This window comes from Cydia splendana, chromosome 5 (genome assembly GCF_910591565.1).
Source record: "Cydia splendana chromosome 5, ilCydSple1.2, whole genome shotgun sequence".
NCBI classification, from domain to species: Eukaryota; Metazoa; Arthropoda; class Insecta; order Lepidoptera; family Tortricidae; genus Cydia; species Cydia splendana.
The window spans coordinates 12,305,743-12,318,983 of NC_085964.1; the positions used below are offsets into that span (position 1 = coordinate 12,305,743).

Sequence of the window (13,241 nt, forward strand, 5' to 3'; positions counted from 1 at the left end):
GCAAAATTTTAGATCTGATACTAGTCTAAAAAATCGTATAATAATTTTTTTTGTTTAAATGTCTCATACGTCATTTAAGCCTAGTATCACTTAACTTTTTTACGTCACCATAATAGTCTTTAGAAACGTATAAATGGTATACGTTCTTCTTATTTTGTATGGACGTCGTATTAAACGCAAACAAATTTTTATAAAGGTTGAAAATGCGTCTAACTAGTCTATAACGCAGTATATGCTCCAACCTTCGTCATGCTCCCCGCGCGCCGAAAGACACCCTTATGCTAAGTAAAAGCCGTCAGCCGCAAGCGCAGGCTTGTGGCTGCCGGTATGCGAGCGGAGGTGGCATTTTGCGCTCGAAATATTGACCGAACGCCAAAGTAAGAAAAATACTTTATTATTGCATTACCATCATATGTTATCAATAATATGTAGTGTTTACAATTAGTAACTTCGAGTATTATCATTTTTATCAAGGTATATACTTTAAAACTGCCTCGCAAATACTTACGCTCGACAGCAAATACGTCTTTCTAGCGTAGTTTGTGATGGTGAAATTGTTCATACGTACTTTTCTACAGCAAACGTTGTTTAAGTTTTATTTTTTCATTCGACGATTTGACTGCTTTTATTCAAATAAAATCAAATTTATATTAGAGCTAATTGTATCGGGTTTAATTCCCTATAAGCCAAGTAGGTATTTGACATTACGAAGAGTTTAAATCTTAATGAAAAATGTTTTAAAGGGAAATTTAATGAGAATTCTTATGGACAAAATAACATTTTCCGCCTAAGTATTTAGATAACCAGGACAAAGGACCTGGGCATCTTTGTATGGAACCTGGGTCCATCCAAAAACCAACTGAGAGTTATATACATATTAGGTCCTTACCTATGAAATTGGCGTTTTTGTTCATAGATATAAGTCTGATCCTAGTTTTTTTTTTTTTTACAAAAGTACATACACAATTACAATAAAACTACAATATGATTTCGCCAAACTGCTTGACAGCAATTAATTGTTATTTTTTATTGTTAAGTGTTCAGAATTAAGCCTTGAAAATAGGTCTTTTCATGTGCTGTCGGTTCGAGTATTAAAATTACTTATATTTTTCTAATGGTACCAATTTTCAAGAAATGGAGATATTGAAAACATACCTTAAAGGTGTCAAAAATTACTGGAAAAATTTTGTTTGGTTTGAATTAGCCATCAAAAAAATATCCGCAAAATTAATTGTATGGAAATTCGTGTTTCGTTGAAATTCTCCGAACAAAACGCCAATTTCATAGGTAATGACCTAATATATATATATTAGGCCTATTTAATGGCCTAATATATAAGTGGGTTTTATCTAGTTCATACGTATATCGCACCATGGGCCCCAAGCAATGCCTCAAGCGGAATTGAATTATTTTTATTGTAGTTTGTCAATATCTAACCACTCACATGCTTTTGGTAGCCTAGTAAGTCACCTGACGTCACTCTTATTATCTAGGCAATAGATTTCGGACAGAAATATAGTAAATTAATTACTGCAAATTATATTACGTTTTATTTATCATAGTATTTATATATTGCAGTATTATCTATTACGTTTTATAAAAAAACAATACGTATCTTAAAATAAGTTGGTATGTTTGTGTATTAGGTAATAGTTGTATGTTAAAATAGTAAAAGCTACGAGTTTGTAATGTAATAGAAATATAATTTTATTCAAATTTGAATCTGATTTTTAATTACAACCGCTAAAAGGCGTTTTAGAATTAAATAAATGACAGAGTATGTGCAGGAATTAATACGAGTTTAATTTTATTGCTAATGTAGACTACATAGCTCGCTAACGCCTTACCGTGCGATGAAATTCTTGATGATTCGATGCCTATAATATTGATAACAAACTAAAATAACTATTAGAGATGCCACGAATTCGGTAAAACATTATGTATTATTTTGAGTTACGTGTATGCGAAAACTGGTCACCTACAAAGGTAAATGGTTGCTAAGATTTAGGTCAGCAGCAAGCTGGGTTCTCCATACAAACGTAGTTACGCTCTCATTTTAAAACGATTAGCTAGATTGCTCTAAAACTTTGTACTAACTAAAGGATAAGGTATATCTATGCCTGTAATTAATGTGTAGCTTCAGATACCATAGTTAAAAAATACAGAGAATATAAGTTTTTCATACAAAACTTATTTTTCCTCTATTTCATTCGTTTTGTTGGAATATAAACTAATTAGGTACTGGTATAGATATACCTCATGTTATTGTATGTGCAATTTATTACAATCCAACACGTTGTTTTAAAATGAGTACGAATCTCCGTTTTTATGGGAAGTAAAAATTCGGCTGAGCTTATTGCGGACTCTTTTAAGTTTCGTTGCTCATGCTCATTAGAAGTACATGTAATTTATTTATTAATTATTAGTAGAGTCGAGTAAATCTAGCCTATGATACAAATAAAATCAGAAAGACCGTACACTTTAAAAATTTGTTACATATTATGGGGTTATTCCCACTAGTTAGGTGTAGATACCAAGTTGTTACCAGTGGTATTACTGGGAATTTATTTTCCACCTTTCTTCCCAGTAGCTACCACCAACTCGGTTTTGTGGTAACTACTGGGAATTTTTTTTCCAGTAGTTACCACTGGTAAAAGGTGGGATTTTTTTCCTAGTAGTTACCACCAACATTTTTTTACAGTACAGTTTAAATGTCTTTTATTATATGAACAAAAAACACTATACTACTAGGCTATTATTAAAAAAACGAGGTCCAGCGATTACTTTTTGGATTATAATCTTAATTACCATACAAAATTAACACATAAAAATAGAGGCTTTATTGAACCCTAACAAAATTGTAGGGGTAACTACTGGGAAAAATATCCCACCTTTTACCAGTGGTAACTACTGGGAAACAAATCCCATTAGATAGCACTGGTAACAACTTGATGGTAACTAGTGGGAATAACCCAATTTATGTGTTAATTTTGTATGGTAATTAAGATTATAATCCAAAAAGTAATCGCTGGACCTCGTTTTATAAATAAACATTTAAACTACGTGACTGTTTTTTATTCCCATTTCTTCCATAAATACTAATCTATAAAACCGTATATTCGGTGTTTTTGGTGGTATACGTTTTTTTTACACTAGCACGCTAGTCGAAAATCTGGATAAAATCTTAATTTTTCCTAGTATATTAGGTCATTACCTATGAAATTGGCGTTTTGTTCGGAGAATTTCAACGAAACACGAATTTCCATACAATTAATTTTGCGGATATTTTTTTGATGGCTAATTCAAACCAAACAAAATTTTTCCAGTAATTTTTGACACCTTTAAGGTATGTTTTCAATATCTCCATTTCTTGAAAATTGGTACCATTAGAAAAATATAAGTAATTTTAATACTCGAACCGACAGCACATGAAAAGACCTATTTTCAAGGCTTAATTCTGAACACTTAACAATAAAAAATAACAATGAATTGTATGTAAAATCGTTGTTTATTGAGTGCACTGTAGTTTTATTGTAATTGTGTATGTACTTTTGTAAAAAAAAAAACTAGGATCAGACTTATATCTATGAACAAAAACGCCAATTTCATAGGTAAGGACCTAATACTAACCAAAAAGGCCGAATAGCTACTATAAGGTCTTTTAACTTAGGATTTCAAGTGCGAATTATACATTGTTACTAAGCAAAAAGGCAGCATGTGACATATACGGCGTTTTTACCTAGTTTCTACTTCGTAACTAACTTAGAACGCCGCATAACGCATGTTTACCGCCTTCTTGACTAGTACGACCTACACATTTTTAAGCTTAATACTAATCTAAAGTGTTTTTTATAAAATAAAAAAAAACTGAGCTGTTTAGAAACATACTATAAATACCTAAAATAAGTACATATATATACCTACCACATACAAAAAGAAAAAATGGAAAAAGTTTTTCCGTTTCGTAGAAATTCAAGAAAGATGTTTGGGTTGGTTTTTTGCGATTATCTCGAAACTAGCTTTTGTCGAAAAACTGCCTTTTAGACTAGGACGGCAGCATGTTCGATTGTTCGCATATTAAAATCACCCTAAACTGCAAACAAACAATATAATAATTTATATAGATATACATAATTTATTAGGTAAGTAATTAAAAAAACATATTAGGTAATTATAAAATCAATACAAATGTATCGTTATTCTAATGTGGTAGTAGAGAGTACTCTGTAAAAAGTGTAATGAAGAAGAAGGAGTAGCGTAAAACAGTTAAAAGAAAAAAAAATATTTAATGGGTTATATTTTAGTCAGTCAATAAGAAAAAAAATTGTCCTGTAATATTTATTTATTTATTTAATACAAGTCACTAAATGGACCCGGGTATGTCCTTAAACTACGTCCAAGACCACCGGTGGACGGGCAGCAGCGTCCCTCAAATTCGGTGTACTCGACTGCGATCGCCAACCCGCCTGCCAAGCGTGGCGATTATGGCATTCACCCCCCATCATGATGAGCACAATAGAACCACGGCCCCGAGGTTCCGGCGACCCCCGGTGCTCTGGCTATGGTAGCGGTCAGGGCATTAGCGGGGTCAGGGGTGCTAAGAATCTCCGGCAAAGATCCGGCTACCCGCCCCGACGACGACTGGCCCTGGTAACACACAACATACGCACTATGAGGACTGACGAAAAGATCTGCGAGCTGGAAGAGGAACTGAGCAGGTTACACTGGGACATTGTAGGGTTATGCGAAGTCCGTAGAGAGGGGGAGGACACGACAACCCTGAAGTCTGGTAACTTGCTCTACCACCGGGAGGGCGACCAACAGTCCCAAGGTGGTGTCGGGTTTCTCGTTCACAAGTCCCTCGTAAACAACATAATAACCATCGACAGTGTGTCGAGCAGGGTGGTATACCTAATACTCAGAATATCCAAAAGATATTCGCTGAAGGTCATTCAGGTATACGCACCGACCTCGTCACACTCCGATGATGAAGTAGAAGCTATGTATGAGGACGTAAGTAGGGCCATACATACTTCTAAAACCTACTTTACTGTTGTTATGGGGGACTTCAACGCAAAGTTGGGCAAGAGAAGCGGGGATGAGTTGAGAGTGGGGCAATTTGGGTATGGGCAACGGAAGGCTGGCCGACTTTCTGGAGAGAGAGGAACTCTTCATGATGAACTCTTTCTTCCAGAAGCCGCCTCACAGGAAATGGACCTGGATGAGTCCTGACGGTTCCACGAGAAACGAGATAGACTTCATCATGACCGACAAGAAACGGATATTCAGTGATGTCTCTGTGATCAACAGGGTAAAGACCGGTAGTGATCACCGAATCGTAAGAGGCACACTGAATATCAATATTAAACTTGAAAGGTCCAGCCTGATGAAGTCTACGCTCCGACCTACTCGAGCCTATGTTCAAAACCCCGAAAGCTTTCAACTCGAGCTCTCTAACCGCTTTGCTTGCCTAGAGAACTTGGCTTCAGTGGACGAAATCAACGACGGGCTAGTGGAAACTGTCCACACAGTAGGGTCTAAGTTTTTTAGATCCCGCCGTAAAGATAGACCTCAGAAATTGACCGAGCAAACCTTGAACCTCATGGCTGAACGACGCTCGCTACAGTTGCAGTCTCCCGATGACGCGGAGTCATATAGGCAGCTCAATAGACGTATATCTAAGTCCCTGCGACATGATCTGCGTCTCTTTAATACTAACCGTATTAAAGAGACTATTGAGCGAAACCAAGGCTCCAAAGTGTTCGCAAAGGACAAGTCTATTGGGCAAAGCCAGCTGACAAAGCTGAAACGGGAAGATGGCAGCATAGCGTCGAGCAAAGCGGAGGTTTTAGGTGAGATCGAGAGGTTCTATGGACAGTTATACACTTCGATCGCAAAGCCCGTTGACAGCTTGGTAGGAGATCCAAGAGCCAAGCTGTCCCGACATTATACCGAAGATATCCCGGACATCAGTCTGTACGAGATTAGGATGGCCCTGAAGCAGCTTAAGAACAACAAGGCGCCGGGCAAAGACGGAATCACTTCAGAGCTTCTGAGAGCGGGTGGAACACCGGTACTTAAAGTCCTCCAGAAGCTCTTTAATTCCGTCTTGTCCGAGGGCATAACGCCTGAAACATGGAGTAGAGGCGAGGTGGTGCTGTTCTTCAAAAAAGGTGATAACAACCTATTGAAGAACTACAGACCCATCACGCTTCTGAGCCATGTCTATAAGCTGTTTTCAAGGGTCATCACGAACCGTCTCGAACACAGACTTGATGACTTCCAGCCTCCCGAACAAGCCGGTTTCCGAAAAGGCTATAGTACCATAGACCACATCCATACGCTGCGGCAAGTTATACAGAAGACCGAAGAGTATAACTTGCCATTATGCTTAGCGTTTGTGGACTATGAGAAAGCCTTCGATTCGGTGGCAACATGGGCGGTGCTTGAGTCTCTTCAGCGATGCCATATTGACTATCGGTACATCGAAGTGTTGAAGTGTTTGTATAGTAACGCCACCATGTCGGTCCGAGTACAGGAGCAGAGCACGAGGGCGATTCCATTGCGAAGAGGCGTAAGGCAGGGAGACGTTATCTCTCCGAAACTGTTTACTGCCGTAATGGAAGACGCCTTCAAGCTCCTGGAATGGGAAGGACTTGGCATCAACATCAACGGCGAATACATCACTCACCTTCGGTTTGCCGACGATATCGTAGTCATGGCAAAGTCGATGGAGGAACTCAGCATGATGCTCGATGACCTCAACCGAGTTTCACAACGGGTGGGCTTGAAAATGAACATGGACAAGACGAAACTTATGTCAAATGCCAATGTTGTGCCCATCCCAGTCTCTGTTGGGAACTCGGTACTCGAAGTTGTTGACTCGTACATCTACCTAGGACAAGTAGTCCAATTAGGTAGGTCCAACTTCGAGAAAGAGGTCAACCGCCGAATCCAACTCGGTTGGGCAGCGTTCGGGAAACTACGTAATGTCTTTTCGTCCGACATACCTCAGTGCCTCAAGACGAAAGTCTTTAATCAATGTGTGTTACCAGTGATGACTTACGGCTCCGAAACGTGGTCTTTCACTATCGGCCTCATCTCAAAACTCAAAGTCGCTCAACGAGCTATGGAGAGGGCTATGCTCGGAGTTTCTCTACGTGATCGAATCAGAAATGAGGAGATCCGTAGACGAACTAAAGTCACCGACATAGCCCACCGGATTAGCAAGCTGAAGTGGCAATGGGCAGGCCACATTGCACGCAGAGAAGATGGCCGATGGGGTCGAAAAGTGCTCGAGTGGAGACCACGGACTAGCAAGCGCAGCGTAGGACGTCCACCCACAAGATGGACAGACGATCTTGTTAAGGTCGCCGGAAGACGCTGGATGCGGGTCGCTTCCAACCGGCACGTATGGAGGTCCAAGGGGGAGGCCTATGTTCAGCAGTGGACGTCTTATGGCTGAGATGATGATGATGATGATGAAGTCACTAAAGAAATGTAAAGAATGTCATCGTTAAACAGAAGAACGTACGTGCCATGAACGTAACCGTAAAAATACTTTATATTAAATCTAACTTCACTAATTTGGGATTCCAGCTTTATCAAAACTAATAAGTAGGGGCACAATTTAAAGGAAAGATGGCATAGGAAAATACCGACGACAAGAAAATAGTGATAAGAGGGCAGAGTTCCGAGAGGTAGGATATAATTATATGAATGAACCCATGGAAACGAGATTACGCGATTATCCGATAAGACGTCTTATCTCCTCACTCAGATTTTAGGGCGGTTACAGACAAGCGTTTTATACGCGCGTATACCTAAATAAGCTCGTATTTGGAAGCGCGTGTAGGCGCGTTTAGGCGAAACGTAACGAAATATAGAGCGCGTGTATTATACTTATACGCTTATACGCGCGTAATGCCGAAACGATCGTAGAAAAAAAAAACCGCTATTAGGGAGAAATTCTTTAGAAAACTTCGACTATGAAAGAAACTGAAATTTTTTCAGCTATTTGTGACAAAAAACTTAAGCTAGGCAAAATTTTACTTTTAATATACCTATAGGTGAAAAATAAAATAATTGCTCTCGCATTTTAAAACGACATCTTGTTATTTTTATAATTAATTAGGTAGGTAATCATCAAATAAAATATCCTCTATCTGCCCACCTCTTAAAAGAAAACTGGCAGTGAATTGAAAACAAACATAACAGAGTTCACAAAAAAGAATAAACAAACAAGACAAACTCTCGAACAAAACAAGTGAAACATTTCAAATTAAATATGTTGTGATTTAAAATCCTTTGAAGTGGAGAAAGCCTTTATGAAATGAAATGAAAGTACGTATTTCAGAGACCAAGGCCCCAATTTCACCACGGCTACAATTGTCAGTGACATAATTATTTCGAGCTACAATTGTCAAGCGACAGGTGACATATTTATTACAATTTTATAAAATATTTTCTATAGAAATACTTACAAACATGACAGGCATTTTGCTACAATTGTATGTATTACAATTATGTTGTGAAACAAGAAATATTTTTTTTAGTCGACATATTTGTAGAATTGTCGGTGAATCTTGACAGGAAATGAGTTATATGTCGGAATTTCGTGACAATTGTCGTGTTTCTTGTGACAATTGTCATAAACTTAGCAAGAGAAATATCTGTTTTTTTTTCGATATAATAAAGTTTTTTTTAATAATACAATGATGGTGGCAAACAGGAATACGGCCCGCCCGATGGTAAGCGGTAACCGTAGCCCATGGATGCCTGTGACGTCAGCAACAGTGATGTTTTACAATTGTCGCACCTGTCACCGTGGTGAAATTGGGGCCGGCGTCCATGGTAATTTGCCTACCAGTAACAAAATTAAAAAAATAAGTTAATGTTAGTAAAAAACATAATGCTCATTGAATCGAACATGCATTGTCATAAATTCATTCAACTGTCATAAATTGTTACCTAACATTGATTAGTTAACTAATTATCTATTATAAAAGAATATAAATGTATAAGTATTATGTGATCATTGATAATATTAAAGTGACCGCATCAATTATTTAATAGCTTTATTTACTACTACTACTACTACTATCTGATGTATTTGAAAAGTATTTTTTTAAAGAGGCACAACCTTGCCGTGCCGACTATATTCTTAAACACGGCGTCAAATAAGTCACATGTGTTTTCAAATACAATACATTGTAGATAGAGATAGGCAAGCCAGATACCTAATTGTTTACAATGACAATAGTAGCAAATACTGCAATTTCCATCTATCTACTGACGAAAATAATATAACCAACATGTAAAACACTTTCAGCAAAGATTGAGACAGATAGAAGCCTTTTTTATTCCGTGGTTACCCTTACCACATAATAGTAAATGTACTATTATGAGAGCATATGTAGAACCATCCATCTTATCCGAGGAAATTTATTGGTCCTAGCCGCCAGGCGAAGCTGATATAAGTCGAGGGTACCTACATTTATGCGCTTGTGAAATCTGTATTTTACTTTTATTTCGAAACAGATAAGTATAATATTAAATATATTATTAATTTCATGATATTTTTAGTGTTCTCTAATGGAAAGCCACAAATATTTAATTTATTTTTTTCAGCTTGATGAATATCAAATCCAAATCACAAATTCACACAGCCAAATCACAGTTTCCTAGCACTGTATTAATCACGGTATTAATAGTCACCGTAATCAATATTTAACGACCCAATGTAATGCATTCTTTCTAGTCTGATGTGGGAAAGTAGGAATGGGATATACACAGGTTGTCACACCTGTAGTCACTTTAACAGCTCGTGTGCATATTTAAGTACCTAAGTCATGATTTCTTCAGTCTGGTTAATAGAAGAGCTCTTTTATGCTTTTCACCATTCATAGGACGCTGTAATTTCCTGAATACACTACCTATGTATTCCGGCACCTCTTGGTCAGGCTTAACCGACTTCAAAATTTAAGAGGTGAAAGAGATCTTCTATTCGGTGATATGATTTAGAGACCGATATATGACTAGTAGGTAGGGATTTTGAGATAACCATAAGGCACCCCCTTGTAAGTCAGGACGATTTACAAGGCAACAAGGCACCCCCTTGTAAATCAGGACGATTTGCAAGGGGCTGCCCGAGCCTCCCGACTACCCAATGGTCCCCTACCTCCCCTATTCATTACCATTGAAATTATGTAGACAGATAAATCTATACTTTAGAAAATATTATTATTTTTCACCAAGAACTTTGTTCTAGAAATAGCTGACTGTTAAATCTAATAAAAAATGTTGCAAACGAAATCGCTACGCTTCTATAACATTTTCAGAATCAGAATCAGAATTAAGTATTTTCTTCGTATTTTACGTGAAGGCATTTAAAATATTTATTTGTAGAATTGAATTTTGTAATAAAACTCTACTTTCTACTAGAAAACCTCGCAACGAAGGCTAAATAAAACGGCTCATAAAGGTAGACGTCCACAAGGCATCGCTTCGCATGCATCGGTCGCATCGAACGCAACGGATCACTACACAAAGAATCCTAAAATCCGTTGCGTGCGGTGCGACCCTGTGGACGTCTACCTTAAATCAGTGAAATACTTAACCTCGCAAAATTTTATCTTAAATGCAATTTAATATTTATCTTAACTCTAATATGATTATTATTTAACTGTATGTTTTATATTTTATACAGGTAACTAATATTTAACTATTGAATTGTAGGACATATTAGGGTATTGAAAACAGTAGCTACATACTACTGTTTTTACATCGGTTGAGAAATGCGACCTGTAGAGGAAAACAGCTGAATATCCGGCTAGCTTGGACAAACATTTTTAGTATGTCCGGACTCCGGACATCCGACAGCATATTGCCCAAGTTGAAACGGAGAGCTACGAGCTCGCTCGGTTAGTTATTGAAGTAAATACTTACTGAAAGTAAAAACTTAACATATGTATATTTAAAATATTTTAATTACATTGAGTTGAGTTTAATATTGATCGAGGATTTTGTCGCATATCGTCATTGTTCATTGTATTCGGTTAATTTAATTTAAGCATATCAAACATATTTGTTGATAAATCACTCCACATTAGATTATAAAAGAGTCAAAGCAAAACTAAAGGTTAATAAATTTTAACTTAGTTCATTATTTACTTAGTAGTTATATGTAAGTGAGTAAATAAATACTTTTAACATTTAGGTACAAAATCTGGTATTCAATTAAAATTGCAAGATAGACAACGGGTTTTAACCAATTAATACCAATAGTACCTGTCTCTTTATTCATTGTTTCTGATATTACACATTAGTACCTAGTGCAAGTATGGTTCTAATTAAGTTTATTTAAGAACGGTCTTCGCAATCCTTTAATTGCTGTTTACCTACACAATTAGAGCAATTATACTGGCCCTAGCAGTTTAACTAAGCAATCAAATAATTTCTCATAATATTACGCATTCTGTAAAATTATTTAGTTTATTATTTTTGTATTTGTAAGTTTTATGTTATTAGTTTTAATTTTTAATTTAATTTTAATGTATTTTCAATGTTTTTTCTGATTTTTGTATTGGTGTTACGTAAAAAATACGCATACATATTTCACACACAAAGTATTTTAAGTAAGTAAGCATTTCCGTTTCAGTATATTTGACTAGGTAAGTAGGTACTGTGTAATTATTTAAGTCTAAAGACCACGACTGGCATAATATGCCATTGACAAGATACCAAAGTAAAATAGATTTGATTTTATCTCAACATAACCTTACTTGTATACCTAATAATTGTATTGCTTCAGTTCAAATAGGTGTAAATTATTTGGAGTTTATATTATAACTAAAATTTACAAAACAATTTTGGTAAAAAGATCGCCTTTAGGTAAACAAAATCTGAACTGCTAAACCGTGCTGTGTGGATATAGTATATTAAGACAAGATAACGTTCAGTACCAGTAGTCAGCATCGGACAATGCATGCACTCAATTCAGTTACCAATACATAATGTATGATGGTTACAAATAAACACTAAGTAACTCGAAATAGCTACCTTGAAATAATTGCTAGCAAACACTGGGAATGTACTGTCGATCGTCCTCTCCTGTGAATCAATCCTTGTATCTGCAGTGACACTATAGAAGCCTTTTAACTGAACCTGCATTAAAGATTATGAGTATCCGAGGGTACCCGGCCGGCACGTTAATGGTGTTGTGTTGTCGACTGATAAGGCGCGGCGTGCTACGAGTTTGCGTGGGCGCTGGCTGGGCACAGGCGGCGCGCGCGGCTCACGGTTATCAACTAAACACATTACGAACACGGGCGACGACCACTTTCCTCCATGCATCTTAACAAGCCGTATTGTTGATTCGTCAAGCGCACTATTTTCATCTTTGCCTCGAGATTGAATTTAGCGTGACCATCTTCTGTGAACGTACAAATCGGAAAATGAAAATAGGTAGGGTTTATGTTAGATATTTTAATATTACTAGTAGGTACCTACAGGATGAAATATTTAATGTATAGTTTTGACACATAAATACGTCTTACTTAAGGTACTTAGATTCTGTAGTACCTACTAAATAAGTTAATCGTCGAAAGCATGTAAGTGCCGTGCATTTGTTTCAAATGTAGACCACAGCATATTACTAACTAAACTAAGTAATTCTAATTAGCATTCTTGAGGCTAGTACTCTTATGTACCTATTCACGAAGGCAAGCATAAGTCATTTATATCGCATAGAGGCGCGTACCGACGACTTTTATGCGATCAGGCGAAAGCGGGTCGCATCCCTGCTAAACCGCATCCGACGCAGCGACAACAGGATACTGAAGGTAATCGCTGACAGACCAGATAGTTCCATCCTGTGCACTTGGGTCAAAATTATTAATTAAAAAGATATATTTAATATTTTTTAGGACATTTATTTATTTCTATTTGTACTTTTGACATGAAATCATTATTTATATGAATAACAATATTGTGACATCCTTCAATTCAATTCTAGACAATTTTATTTTACTTATTATTTATTATACATATATCCATGATTCCAATTAATTTTAATTTTATTATAAATCTTGATCTCATTGTCAACATATTGTGTTAATGATTAATTTTAATGTACTTACTAACATCTAGCTGTAATGTATTATGGTATTAGTACCATACAAAATATAACAATATTGTATGGAATTTTTATATTCTGAAATAAAGATATTTTATTTTATTTT

General features: G+C 36.6%; 1 protein-coding gene across 1 annotated transcript in view; it reads right to left on the reverse strand.

Moving 5' to 3' along the window:
• LOC134790692 (uncharacterized) overlaps window positions 1-12,390 on the reverse strand; it is a 128,144-nt gene extending 115,754 nt beyond the window's left edge. The window contains exon 1 of the mRNA XM_063761594.1: window positions 12,061-12,390. Coding sequence (XP_063617664.1) covers window positions 12,061-12,171 — 111 coding nt within the window. The 5' untranslated portion in view covers window positions 12,172-12,390. The remainder of the gene's footprint in view (window positions 1-12,060) is intronic.
• Window positions 12,391-13,241: the final 851 nt, after the last annotated feature.